The 12718-nt window shown below is 36.8% G+C and overlaps 1 protein-coding gene across 10 annotated transcripts in view; it reads left to right on the forward strand.

The window, feature by feature from the left end:
* The window catches only part of POLN (DNA polymerase nu), a 174943-nt gene that overhangs the window by 60454 nt on the left and 101771 nt on the right, over positions 1-12718 (forward strand). For all 10 annotated transcript variants that reach the window (XR_011437649.1, XR_011437648.1, XR_011437650.1 and 7 more), the window contains 3 exons: positions 6951-7007; positions 7979-8032; positions 8732-8797. Coding sequence is in view for 7 of the 10 variants with exons in the window: in XM_001489088.7 (XP_001489138.5) it covers positions 6951-7007; positions 7979-8032; positions 8732-8797 (177 nt within the window). In the remaining 3 variants the exon portion in view is untranslated. The remainder of the gene's footprint in view (positions 1-6950; positions 7008-7978; positions 8033-8731; positions 8798-12718) is intronic.

The following is a 12718-nucleotide window of genomic DNA, read 5'->3' on the forward strand; positions in this document are numbered from 1 at the left end:
GAGTGGAATGATATATTCAAAATACTGAAAGACAAAAACTGTCAGCCAAGAGTAGTCTATCCAGCAAAACTATCCTTCAGATACAATGGAGAAATAAAAGCTTTCCCAGATAAACAAAAGCTGAGGGAGTCCATCACCACTAGGCCTGCCTTACAAGAAATGATGAAGGAAGCCCTCCTACCTGTAACAAAAAGGCAAAGATTTATGAAGCTCTGAGCAAAGAGATAAATAAACAGACAAAATAAGAAAATTGCAGCTCTCTATAAGAACAGGTTAGCAAACAATTATAACTTAAAAGATAAAGGGAAAGAAAGCATCAAAAATAATTATAAACACTTCAACTTAGTGACAAACTCACAACACAAAAAAGAATAATTTGAGACAACAATAACTCAGAAGAGGAAGAGGAAAGGGATGGAACCTGCTTAGGCTGATGGAGATAAGAGGCTATCAGAAAATGGACTATCTCATCTATTAGATCTCTTATACAAACCTCATGGTAACCACTAAAAAAAAATCAGAGCAGAGCCACAAAACATAAATAAAGAGAAAACTGAGAAAACCATCATAGAAAACCACCAAACTAAATTGGCAGTCAGAAATACAAGGGAAAAGAAACAATAGAAATATAAAACACCAGGAAAACAAGAGAGAAAATGGCAGTATTAAGCCCTCATACATCAATAATCACTGTAAATGTAAATGGATTGAATTCTCAAATCAAAAGACACAGAGTGGCTGGATGGATTAAAAACAAGACCCAACAATATGCTGCCTCCAGGAAACAGATCTCGACTCTAAAGACAAACATAGCCTCAGAGTGAAGGGATAGAAGATGATACTCCAAGCAAATGGCAAGCAAAAGAAAGCAGGTGTTGCCATACTTACATCAGACAAAGCAGACTTCAAGGTAGAAAAGACAGTGAGAGAAAAGAGGGGCAGTATATAATGATAAAAGGGACATTCCACCAAGAGGGAATAACACTTATGAATATATATGCACCTAACACAGAAGCACCAAAGTATATAAAGCAACTACTAACAGATCTAAAGGGAGAAATTGAGAAGAATATGATAATAGTAGGGGACCCCAATACCCCACTTACATCAATGGATAGATCGTCTAGACAGAAAGTCAACAAGGAAACAGTGGCCTTAAATGAAACACTAGACCAAGTGGACTTAATAGATATATATATAAAACATTCCTTCCAAAAACAGCAGTATACACATTCTTCTCAAGTGCACATGAAACATTCTCAAAGATAGACCATATGTTTATGAAGACTGAAATCATATCAAGCATCTTTTATGACCACAATGCTATGAAGCTAGAGATCAACTACATGAGAAAAGCTGAGAAAGGCACAAATATCTGGCAATTCAACAATATGCTACTGAACAACCACTGGATCAATGAAGAAATCAAAGGAGAAATAAAAAAATACCTGGAGACAAATGAAATTGAAAACACAACATACTAACTCTTATGGGATGCAGCAAGAGTGGTGCTAAGAGGGAAATTTAGAGCAATACAGACCTACCTCAACAAACAGGAAAATCTCAAATAAATAATCTGAAACTACACCTAGTGAAATTAGAAAAAAGAAGAACAAACAAAGCCCAAAGTCAGCAGAGGGAGGGAAATAATAAAACTTAGAGCAGAAGTAAATGAAATAGAGACTAGAAAAAGAGCAGAAAGGGTCAATGAAACTAAGAGCTGGTTCTTTGAGAAGATAAGCAAAATTGACAGACCTGTAGCCAGACTCACTAAGAAGAGAGAAGGTGCAAATAAATAAAATTAAAAATGAAAGAGGAGAAATTACAATGGATACAACAGAAATACAAAGAATTATAAGAGAGTACTATGAAAGACTATATGCCAACAAATTGAATAAACTAGAAGAAATGGATAAATTCTTAGACTCATACAACCTCCCAAAACTAAATCAAGAAGAAACAGAGAGGGGCTGGCCCCATGGCCAAGTGGTTAAGTACGCGTGCTCCGCTGCAGGCGGCCCAGTGTTTCGTTGGTTCGAATCCTGGGCGTGGACATGGCACTGCTCATCAAACCACGCTGAGGCAGTGTCCCACGTGCCACAACTAGAAGGACCCACAATGAAGAATGTACAACTATGTACCAGGGGGCTTTGGGGAGAAAAAGTAAAAAAATAAAATCTTCAAAAAAAAAAAAGAAAAGAAAAAACAGAGAATCTGAATAGACCAGTCACAAGCAAAGAGAGAGAAACAGCAATCTGAAACCTCCCAAAAAATTAAAGTCCAGGACCAGATGGCTTCTCTGGAGAGTTCTACCAAACATTCAAAGAACAGTTAATACCTATCCTCAAACTATTCTGAAAATTTGAAGAAGACAGAACACTTCCTAACTTATTTATGAGGCCAACATTACCCTGACACCAAAACCAGACAAGGATAACGTAAAGAAGGAAAATTACAGGCCAATATCACTAACGAACATAGATGCAGAAATCCTCAAGAAAATATTGGCAAATAGAATATAGCAATAAATTAAAAAGGATTATACACCATGATCAAGTGGGATTTATACCAGGAACACAGGGATGGTTCAAGTTCCACAAATCAATCAGTGTGATACACTGCATTAACAAAATGAGAAATAAAAATCACAGGATCATCTCAGTAGATGCAGAGAAAGCATTTGACGAGATCCAACATCCATTTATGACAAAGCCTTCAATAAAATGGGCATAGAGGGAAAGTACCTCAACATAATAAAGGCCATATATCACAGACCCACGGTCAACATCATACTTAATGGTGAAAAACTGAAAGCCATCCCTTTGAGAACAGGAAGAAGACAAGTGTGCCCCCTCTGCACTCCTAGTCAATGTAGTACTGGAGGTTTTGGCCAGAGCACTTAGGCAAGAAAAAGAAATAAAAGTTATCCAAGTTGGAAAGGGAGAAGTAAAACTTGTGTTTGTGGATAACATGATTCTATGTTTTGAAAACCCTAAAGAATCTACCAGAAAACTATTAGAAATAATCAACAACTACAGCAAAGTTGCAGGGTACAAAATCAACCTACAAAAATCAGTTTCATTTCCATACACTACTAACAAACTAGCAGAAAGAGAAGTCAAGAATACAATCCAGTTTACAATCACAACAAAAAGAATAAAATACCTAGGAATAAATGTAACCAAGGAGGTGAAAGACGTATACACTGAAAACTGTAAGATATTATTGAAAGAAATTGAAGGAGACATAAGGAAATGGATATTCCATGCTCATGGATTGAAATAATAAACATACTTAAAATGTCCATATTACCTAAAGCAGTCTACAGATTCAATGCAGTCCCAATCAGAATCCCAAAAATATTTTTCACAGAAATAGAACAAAAAATCCTAAAATTTATATGGAACAATAAAAGACCCCAAATTGCCAAAGCAGTCCTGAGAGAAAAGAACAAAGCTGGAGGCATCACAATCCCTGACTTCAAAATATACTATAAAGCTATAGTGATAAAAACAGCATGGTACTGGCACAAAAATAGAGACACAGATCAATGGAACAGAATTGAAAGCCTAGAAATAAAACCACATCTGTGGACAGCTAATCTTTGACAAAAGAGCCAAGAACATACAATGAAGAAAGGAAAGTCTCTTCAATAAATGGTGTTGGGAAAACTGAACAGCCACATGCAAAAGAATGAAAGTAGAACATTATCTTACACCATACACAAAAACTAATGCAAAATGGATTAAATGTAATGTAAGCCTGAAACCATAAAACTCCTAGTGGATTAAATGTAATGTAAGCCTGAAACCATAAAACTCCTAGAAGAAAACATAGGCAGTACACTCTTTGACATCAGTCTTAGCAGCATGTTTTCGAATACCATGTCTACTCAGGCAAGGGAAACAAAAGAAAAAATAAACAAATGGGACTATATCAGACTGAAAAGCTTCTGCAAGGCAAAGGAAACCATAAATAGAACAAAAAGACAGCCCACCAACTGGGGGAAAATACTTGCAAATCATATATCCGACAAGGGTTTAATTTCCAAAATACATAAAGAACTCATACAACTCAACAACAAAAAGAACAAACAACCTGATCAAGAAATGGGCAGAGGACCTGAACAGACATTTTTCCAAAGAAGATATATGGACAACAGGCACATGAAAAGATATTCAACATCACTAATTATTAGGGAAATGCAAATCAAAACCACAATGAGAAATCACCTCACATCCGTCAGAGTGGCTGTAATTAACAAGACAATAAATAACAAATGTTGAAGAGGATGTGGAGAAGATGGAACCCTCACGCACTGCTGGTGGGAATGCAAACTGGTGCAGCCACTGTGGAAAACAGAATGGGTATTTCTCAAAAAATTAAAAATAGAAATACCATATGAGGGGCTGGCTCCGTGGCCGAGTGGTTAAGTTCACGCGCTCCGCTGTGGCGGCCCAGGGTTCGGATCCTGGGCGCGGACATGGCACCACTCATCAGGCCATGGTGAGGCAGCGTCCCACATCCCACAACTAGAAGGACCTACAACTAAGATATACAAGTATGTGGCGGGGGGTGGGGGGGGCGTTGGGAAATAAAGCAGGGAAAAAAAAAAAGATTGGCAACAGTTGTTAGCCCAGGTGCCAATCCTTTAAAAAAAAAAAGAAATACCATATGATACAGCTGTGTCACTACTGGGTGTTTATCCAAAGAACTTGAAATCAACAAGTCAAAGAGATTCATGCACCCCTATGTTCATTGCAGCATTATTCACAATAGCCAAGACCTGGAAGCAACCCAAGTGCCCATCAACTGATGAATGATAAAGAAGATGTGGTATATATATATATACACAATGGAGTACTACTCAGCCATAAAAAAAGACAAAATCCTCCAATTTGCGACAACATGGATGGACCTTGAGGGTATTATATTAAGCAAAATAAGCCAGACAGAGAAAGACAAATACTCTATGATTTCACTCATGTGTGGAAGATAAACACAAGGATAAAGAGAACAGATTAGTGGTTACCAGAGGGCAAGGCAGGGATGGGGTAAAGGGGTAAAGGGGCACATATGTATGGTGACAGATAAAAACTAGACTATGTGTCATGAGCATGATGTCTATACATTTAATGTACACCTAAAATTACACAATGTTATAAATGAAAAGAATAAAAAATAAATTCGAAGTGAATTTTGTATCTAAATATAAAAAGTAAAACAATAAATATTGTAGAAGATAGCATAAGAGAATATCTTCAAGACCTTGAGTTAGGTAAACATTCTTAAACAGGACACCAAATGCATCAACCATAGAGGAAAAGATTGATAAGTTGAACAACAGTAAAATTAAGAATCTCTGTTTATGAAAAGACATTGTTAAACAGTAATGAAGCAAGTCACAGAAGGATAGAAGATATTTAGAATAAATATAACTGATTAAAGAAAACCCTGTCCAGAATAATGAATTCCTACAAATAAAGAAGAAAAAGACACACAAACCAATTTTTTAAATTGGCAAAAGACATGAACAGGGGTTTAATTAAAGAAGATATACAATTAGTCAATAAATATATGACTACTATCCAACTTTATTAGTCACTGGGGAAATACATTTACTATGGTAAGATATCACTTCACATTTACCAGAATGGCTAAAATTAAGACCTAGGATAACATGCAATGGCAAAAATGTGCAACAGCTGCAACTTTCACATGTTGCTGATGAGGGCATAAACTGGTGCATTTACTTTGGAGAACTGGCTGTTATTATCTCTGCTACACTTGACCCAGCAGTTTCACTCTTCTTTATGTGTATATTCAACAGAACTGTGGACATATGTTAACCAAAATCTACATACGAGAATGTTCACAGCAGAACTATTCATAATAGCCCTAAAGTGGAAACAACTCACATATCCGTCAAGGGTGGAATAGATAAATAATTGTCCTACATTCAAACAATAGAATACGGCAGTAAAAGTAAATGAAATACTGCTTCATATAACAACATGGATAAAGCTTAAAACCATAATGTTGAACCAAAGAACACACACACAAAGAATACCTATGCTATCTCATTGATACAAAGTTCAAAAACTGGGAAAAGTGGCCTTGAAGATAGAGGTCACAGTGGTAGTTACCTGCGGAGGAGGACAGGGACCTGCTGGGGAACCTGGAATATTCCATCTGGGCAGCAGTACCCAAGTGTGTTCACTTTGTGATAATTTAACAAACCGTGATCTTATGATCGTGTACTATCTGGTATGTACGTTATATTTTGACTTTTTAAAATTAATTAAAAAACCCATAATCGTATTCTGGTGTTACCTCCCTGATATTGTGCCCAGATAACTGTGATTCAAATGTTGGATATTCCAAAACTATTGAGTTACACCTGTAGGCATTTTCTTAGTTTATTCTCCTATGTGGTATTTTACATGCCCTAGATTTAGATGTCACTTAATTAATTAATTAATTAACTTATTTATTTATTTATTGTTGAGGAGGATTGGCCCTGTGCTAACATCTGTGCCAGTCTTCCTCTGTTTTATATGTGAGATACCACCACAGCATGGCTTGATGAGTGGCGTGTAGGTCAGCACCTGGCGTCTGAACCCATGAACCCTGGGCCGTTGAAGCAAAATGTGTGAACTTAACCACTGTGCCACCAGGCCAGCCCCTAGATTTACTAATTTAAATCTCAAGAGAAATCTTATTTCCAAGCTCATGTGAACTGCGTTTAGCTCCCATGTAGACAACAATGATTTTGTAAGGGATTAAGATTAAGATGCTTGATAAACTGAGTTTATTGTGAATTTTCTTCTTGCAAACTATGCTCTATATAGACCGTTTATTATTAGGACTTTCTCCAGCTGGAAATAGTGTTTGAAATGTTTAAATTAAATGAAAGAATTATATTGGTGACATTTATTCTCATTTTTCAGTTAAATGTTCTGCAAAACTTTCATCCATTACCCAAGATAATTTTGGAATACAGGCAGGTAAGTTAATTTTATTTTTGTAAGAAAGTTGGTGCTGAAGGAGAATCTCATGGCACCACCTCTCTGTTCATAGAAGTCCATAATCACTGAAGTAGCCCTGACAGCATTCCAAAGGGAGTATAGTTTGTTCATCTTGGCCTTGTATTAGTACTGCTTGCTTGTACCCTGACATCATTTTACTCAAGTCTCCAATCAGCCCTGCCCAGCATTGTGAGCCAAAGGAGTCATAAATGGAAGCGGACTAATGAAAATTTGGAAGGAAATATTTGGTGTGTCATTATCGTGAGACTTCACTGTGAGTTAGACCTGCATCAGTACTGAGTTTAGAAGCCTCTCACAGGAACCTCCTCTGTTTCCCCATTTCTAGGCCTGGCGAAATTACTCCGTAGCAGTGTTTTATCATCTCACGTTAACGTTTACTGATTTATTGACATGCCCACCTTCCTCTTCTAGCTCCTCATGTTTTCTCTGTTCACATACCTGACCTTTGTTCTCTGTTGGTGGTGAACTACATTTATACCTCTTGTCACTGCTGACACCATTGGTCTATTACTTACTGACCCAATGGCTTGCTGTCTTTGTCAGGGCTTGGCAGCTGTTAGAGAGCGTAATGGTAGCAAATGACCCTTTCTCCTTGAAGTAATGAAAGGATTGAAAGAGAACTAAAAGGAACACCAGAGAAGACACTGGATCATGGGTAATTGGGAACTCTCCATTTATCTTTGCAACTTTTCTGTAAAAAAGAATTATTCCAGAATAAAAAATTTACTTAAAGAGGAGTAGGGTCATATCTTTATCTATGGATCATTGTTACTTAATTCTAGGTACCGCATAAGGCCATTTCAGGGCCTCCTGAAGTCATCTGAAGTGACATCAGTGGCACATGCCCAGCACTTTATGAAATAGTACTTTGGTGCTTTTTCCTATTTAAATACTTAAAGAAAATGATTATTTTTGTCTTTGTAATCTAGGTTCACAAGATCAAGTCAACCTTTGTGGATGGATTACTAGCTTGCATGAAAAAGGTAATTGAACCCAAAAAAGATATTGTGATTAGGAATATGGTTTACACATGAGTTCAGGTACATGTAGAATTTCTTTAAATTTTAGTCAATGATGAAATAATCTGATATTCTTGAGGCTATGAACCATGATTTTGTTATTATTCGGGTCTCTTTATAGCATAAATTGACATTATACCTTAAAACTTCATATCTATGTGGAAGCTCTGTGGCTGACCATATGCTTTCACATCTATTATTGCATCTCTTTTCTGCAGTCATTTGAGACAGATGTTTTAGTTCACACATGAGGAGCCTGCAGTCAGAGATGTTATGTGACTTGTCTGAGGCCACACAGCAAGTGACAGCCCCTGTCTGGGATGCACAACCCCACCTTGAGTCCATGCTGAGCCCCACCATGGCCTATCAACCCCCTTCTCCCCATGCACAGGATTTTTAAGTGACATAAAGACCAACATGTCCTATTGCAGTTTCTGCATGGGTTGGGCGAGATTCTCCTTTACCCACCCTGATCACACATCAGGAGTTTCCTAACATGCAGGGACATTTGGGGACTGGGAGTTTAGCGCCAGTAGCTCATGGACATCTGGAGGAGAGCAGTGAGGGTTGTGTGTTGTAGGTAAAGACACTGAAGAGCCCAGCACATTCTTGACTTCATATAGCATTGTCAGAGCTTAAACTGATTCTTTTTAACTGATTAAGGGCTCCATTTCTTCTACGTGGAATCAGACTGGAACTGTGACCGGAAGACTATCAGCCAAGCGTCCCGTAAGTTAGCTCTCCTGTTAAAAGCCAATTTCCGTGCCTTGGAATAGAATTGCCTAGATGTGTGTTTCCCTGCGAACTGTCTGTTTCTAAGAGGGGACACCATAGTGATGGATTGTGTTTTTGTCTTTTTCTTCATTCAGCTAATGTTTTTTTAGCGCCTACTATGTTTGGGGAACACAGTAGGGAAACAAGACACGTGGTCCCTACCCTCATGAAGTGCTGAGTTAATGAGGGCTTTTTCCCATCCAGAGAGTCATGCACGCCGCTGTTAAGGGCAAAAGGAACACCCCATTCCCACTCCCCTGTCTTTGTTTTCGGGTTTGTAATGGACAGGTAGCTTCTGATTTCCAGAAATATGTTGAAATATCTGATGCTCTGATGGCCACCTCCATTTTTGGTTGTTGCTCAAGAAAAAAGCCGTAAACGCCCTTGAGTTTGCGATGCAGCTTTAATGACACGTAAAGCAATTGACTTTTAAAATGGCTTTATATTTTTGAGTTAAAGGCGACTCATTACTAATTTCTCGTTACAGAACAGTTCCTCAAGTACAGACAAGAAATGTAAAAAAAACTAATAAAAGTCACCAGTTATTCCACCATGCAGAATTAACTGTGGTTAACATCTTGGTTAACATTAATTTGGTTAACATCAGACTTTTTGCTAAGCACGTGTATTTATAAAATACTATTTTTCTACAAAAATAAAACCACATTGTTTTATGTTACACTTTTTAATTTAAGATGTCTTGATGTCATACATCAATACATATTGATCTGAATCTATTTTTAGATTCAAATATTTGAAGTATTTAAATATTTACTATATAATACATATACATATGAATATATGTTCATGGTAAAGAAATTCAAGTAATGTGAAAGTTTATAGAACAAAAAAATATAAATCATCTTTCCCTTCCCTTCATAATATGTCTGTCTATCCCGTGAGTCCCCTCTGTTAATGCTCTGGACTGCGTTCTGCCAGGCCTTCATCTGGGCCTGTGCTGATATGGTATACCTAGTGCACCTAGGAAGAAGGGGGGTGACTGTGTTAGGAGGAGAAAGAGGGGCTGAGACTGGGTGGGCTTGCACAGGGGTGTACAGGAGCTATGGCCTTTTGGCACAGGATCTACCCGAGGACTCTAAGCTCTTGAGTCTCTGGCTCTCTCCAGCCTCACACCCACTCTGGGAAGGTCTTATTTTGGACATCCCACTTTAGAGAGCTCTTCTGTGGTCTTTATCCGGCTGAGTAATACTAGTACTTCTGTTAATAATATCTCCTCTGAAAGCAGGTGCTGCTGTTACACTGCCCTTCAGTTCTTTTCTCAACCTACTCTGCCCACTGCACCCTTTCTTTTAGGTGATGCTGCTTTTCATGGAGGAGTTATTTAGGAATTATACTGCAAAAACTCACTTTTTATGGGGGTCCTTGCTTTTCTCTGTATGAACTTATAAGTTCCCATTTTCTATTAAATTTCTAGATTAATCTCTTGCTGTGCTTTATTCTCTTCCAGAAATTTCTAATGTCTCTGGTGTGCAGGTAGCACTCCTCCCAGGTTTTCAGTGATGTTCTAGGTTTATTTATTTTTCTGTCAATTCAGTTGAACTTTTGGAAAGAGGAGATGTGAACATAAGGTGTACATTCAGCCACCGCCTTTAACTGGAGTCTACATCATTATTTTAATAGCTGCATTATAGTCCACTTAATGACTGTTCCTATTGATGGTCATTTAGAGTGTTTTCAGATTTAATTGTTTTATACAGAGATACCATAAACACATGTATATTTTTGGTATGTTTTTCTGATGATTTTCATAGCATAAATTCCTAGAGGTGGAATTTTTGAGTCAAAGTACGTGTGTATTTTTAATGCTTTACATTGCTAAATTGTCCTCCAGAAAAAAATTATTTTATATTCCCATCAAACAATATGTAAAATGCTTGATCCACTACATCCTTACTAATACAAGGAGTTCTCATTTTGGTTACTATTTCCTGACTTGTTTTTTAAATTTCCATTCCTCTAAAAATTAAGTGAGGTTGACTTCATAAAACGATTATTCTTCTGTGAATTGTCTGTTCATGTCATTTGCCCATTTCTCTGAGGGATGTATATTTTTTTCCTATAGGTATGGAAAAGCCCTTTATAATAAAGATTAACCGTTTGTAAGATGTTGAATTATTTTTCTCATCTTTTAATATTTTAAGATATATTTACAGATTAATATTTTAAATATAGATTTTGTTTGCTATACTTAAAATGGCTTTTTTATTATACGTATAATATATGATAATTCTAAAGAATTCACTCAATAGATAAAAATATAAATAACAAAGTAAAAGTCACCTGAAACTCCAGAGCTCTGTGATAATCATCATTAACATTTTGGTGACCATCACCTGGTTTATCTTTTTATGCACGCACACACTCTTACATTAATAGGATTAGATCATATGTGTTGTTTTTATTGTAGACACTCCGTCGCCACACTCATATCTCAGCCCCCCACCCTCAATCTGCAGGAGCCCATGTAAGCAGCCAAGTGTGTATACATTCATGTGTTCCTCCAGGCTTATAATAAGATCTTATACAGACCCATACGTATCTACACAGACATGTAATGACTTTGTCATTGTTTATTTTTCAGAATTAGAGTTTTATTTTTCTGCTTCTTGCTTTTCTCTCTCAGCAACAGCTCGTGGAATCCATGCAGGTTATTTGACAGAGTCCCATTTCAATTTCATTAATCTGTGTTCTTCTCTTTCTCTGGATGTTCCTCTGCTGGTGCATGTACTTCATGTCCAATTCTTTCCCTCTAAGAGCAAAGCTGCAATAAGCATCATGCACGTATGTCCTGGTGTATTGGTACTTGTATTTTTGCAGGATAGATTGTCAGATGTAGAATTACTGGGCCAATGGATATTACATTTTTACTTTTAATAGCTGTTATTAGATTGCCTTCCAAAATGCTTTCAGCTTTTGACATTGCCGTGAGCAATGTCTGTACTGAAGTGTCATTTCAGAAAGGCTTTCCTCAGCTCCAAGATTATTTAAATACTTACCTTTGTTTTCTTGTGGAACTTTCCTGCTTTCATTTATTTCACATGTAAAACTTGAATTCAGCTGTGCAATTTAACCAGATACTATGTAGGTTACATAAAATGGCTAGTGCTTGAATTACATTTTTTTTTGGTTTAAAGCATACAGTATACACTTGATTAATATTTTTAAAAATCAGATTGTAACTGTTTTACAACATTTCTAGAAAGCTAGTTTCTCACACACACACACCCTTCCAAGAGAAAGTTATTGCTATCACTTGATTACTGAAGCTCTTCATCACCAACCTTTGTGTTCTGTTTCATGGTTATTTCTGATAGTAGGAAAATGTAAAATGTTTTTGTCTTTTGATTCACCTGCTTCTTTCCCATACTTTGACATTTTAATGAAACATTAATTGGTTATGGTTTTATTTAAGAACTGTGAGAGAATAGTTTATTCAATTGTTTCAACTCCTGTCTCAGTAATATATATATATATAAAATAAGTATATTAGGGCATTTTTATAATAGCTGTTTTAAAGTCTTTATCAGATAATTCCAACATCTATATCATCTTGTCCTTGGTGTCTTTTGATTTTTTTCCCCCAAGTGATTTGAGATTGTCCTGCTTCTTCATGTGTCCAGTAATTTTGTGTTGTATCCTGGACATTTTGAATATTGTGTTTCGAGAGTCTGTGTCTTGTTTAGAAATCCCATTAAAATATTGATTTTTTTTTTTTTTAGTAAGCAGTCATCCTGGTTAGGTTCAGGCTGCAAATTGTGACCTGCCTTCCATGAGCTGTGGTTCCAATGTATGTTCGGTTTTCAAAGTCTTTGCTGTGCTATTCACATGTTCCAAATGATGGCTACCCACTGGTCA

The sequence above is a fragment of the Equus caballus genome, chromosome 3 (genome assembly GCF_041296265.1).
Source record: "Equus caballus isolate H_3958 breed thoroughbred chromosome 3, TB-T2T, whole genome shotgun sequence".
NCBI lineage: Eukaryota > Metazoa > Chordata > Mammalia > Perissodactyla > Equidae > Equus > Equus caballus.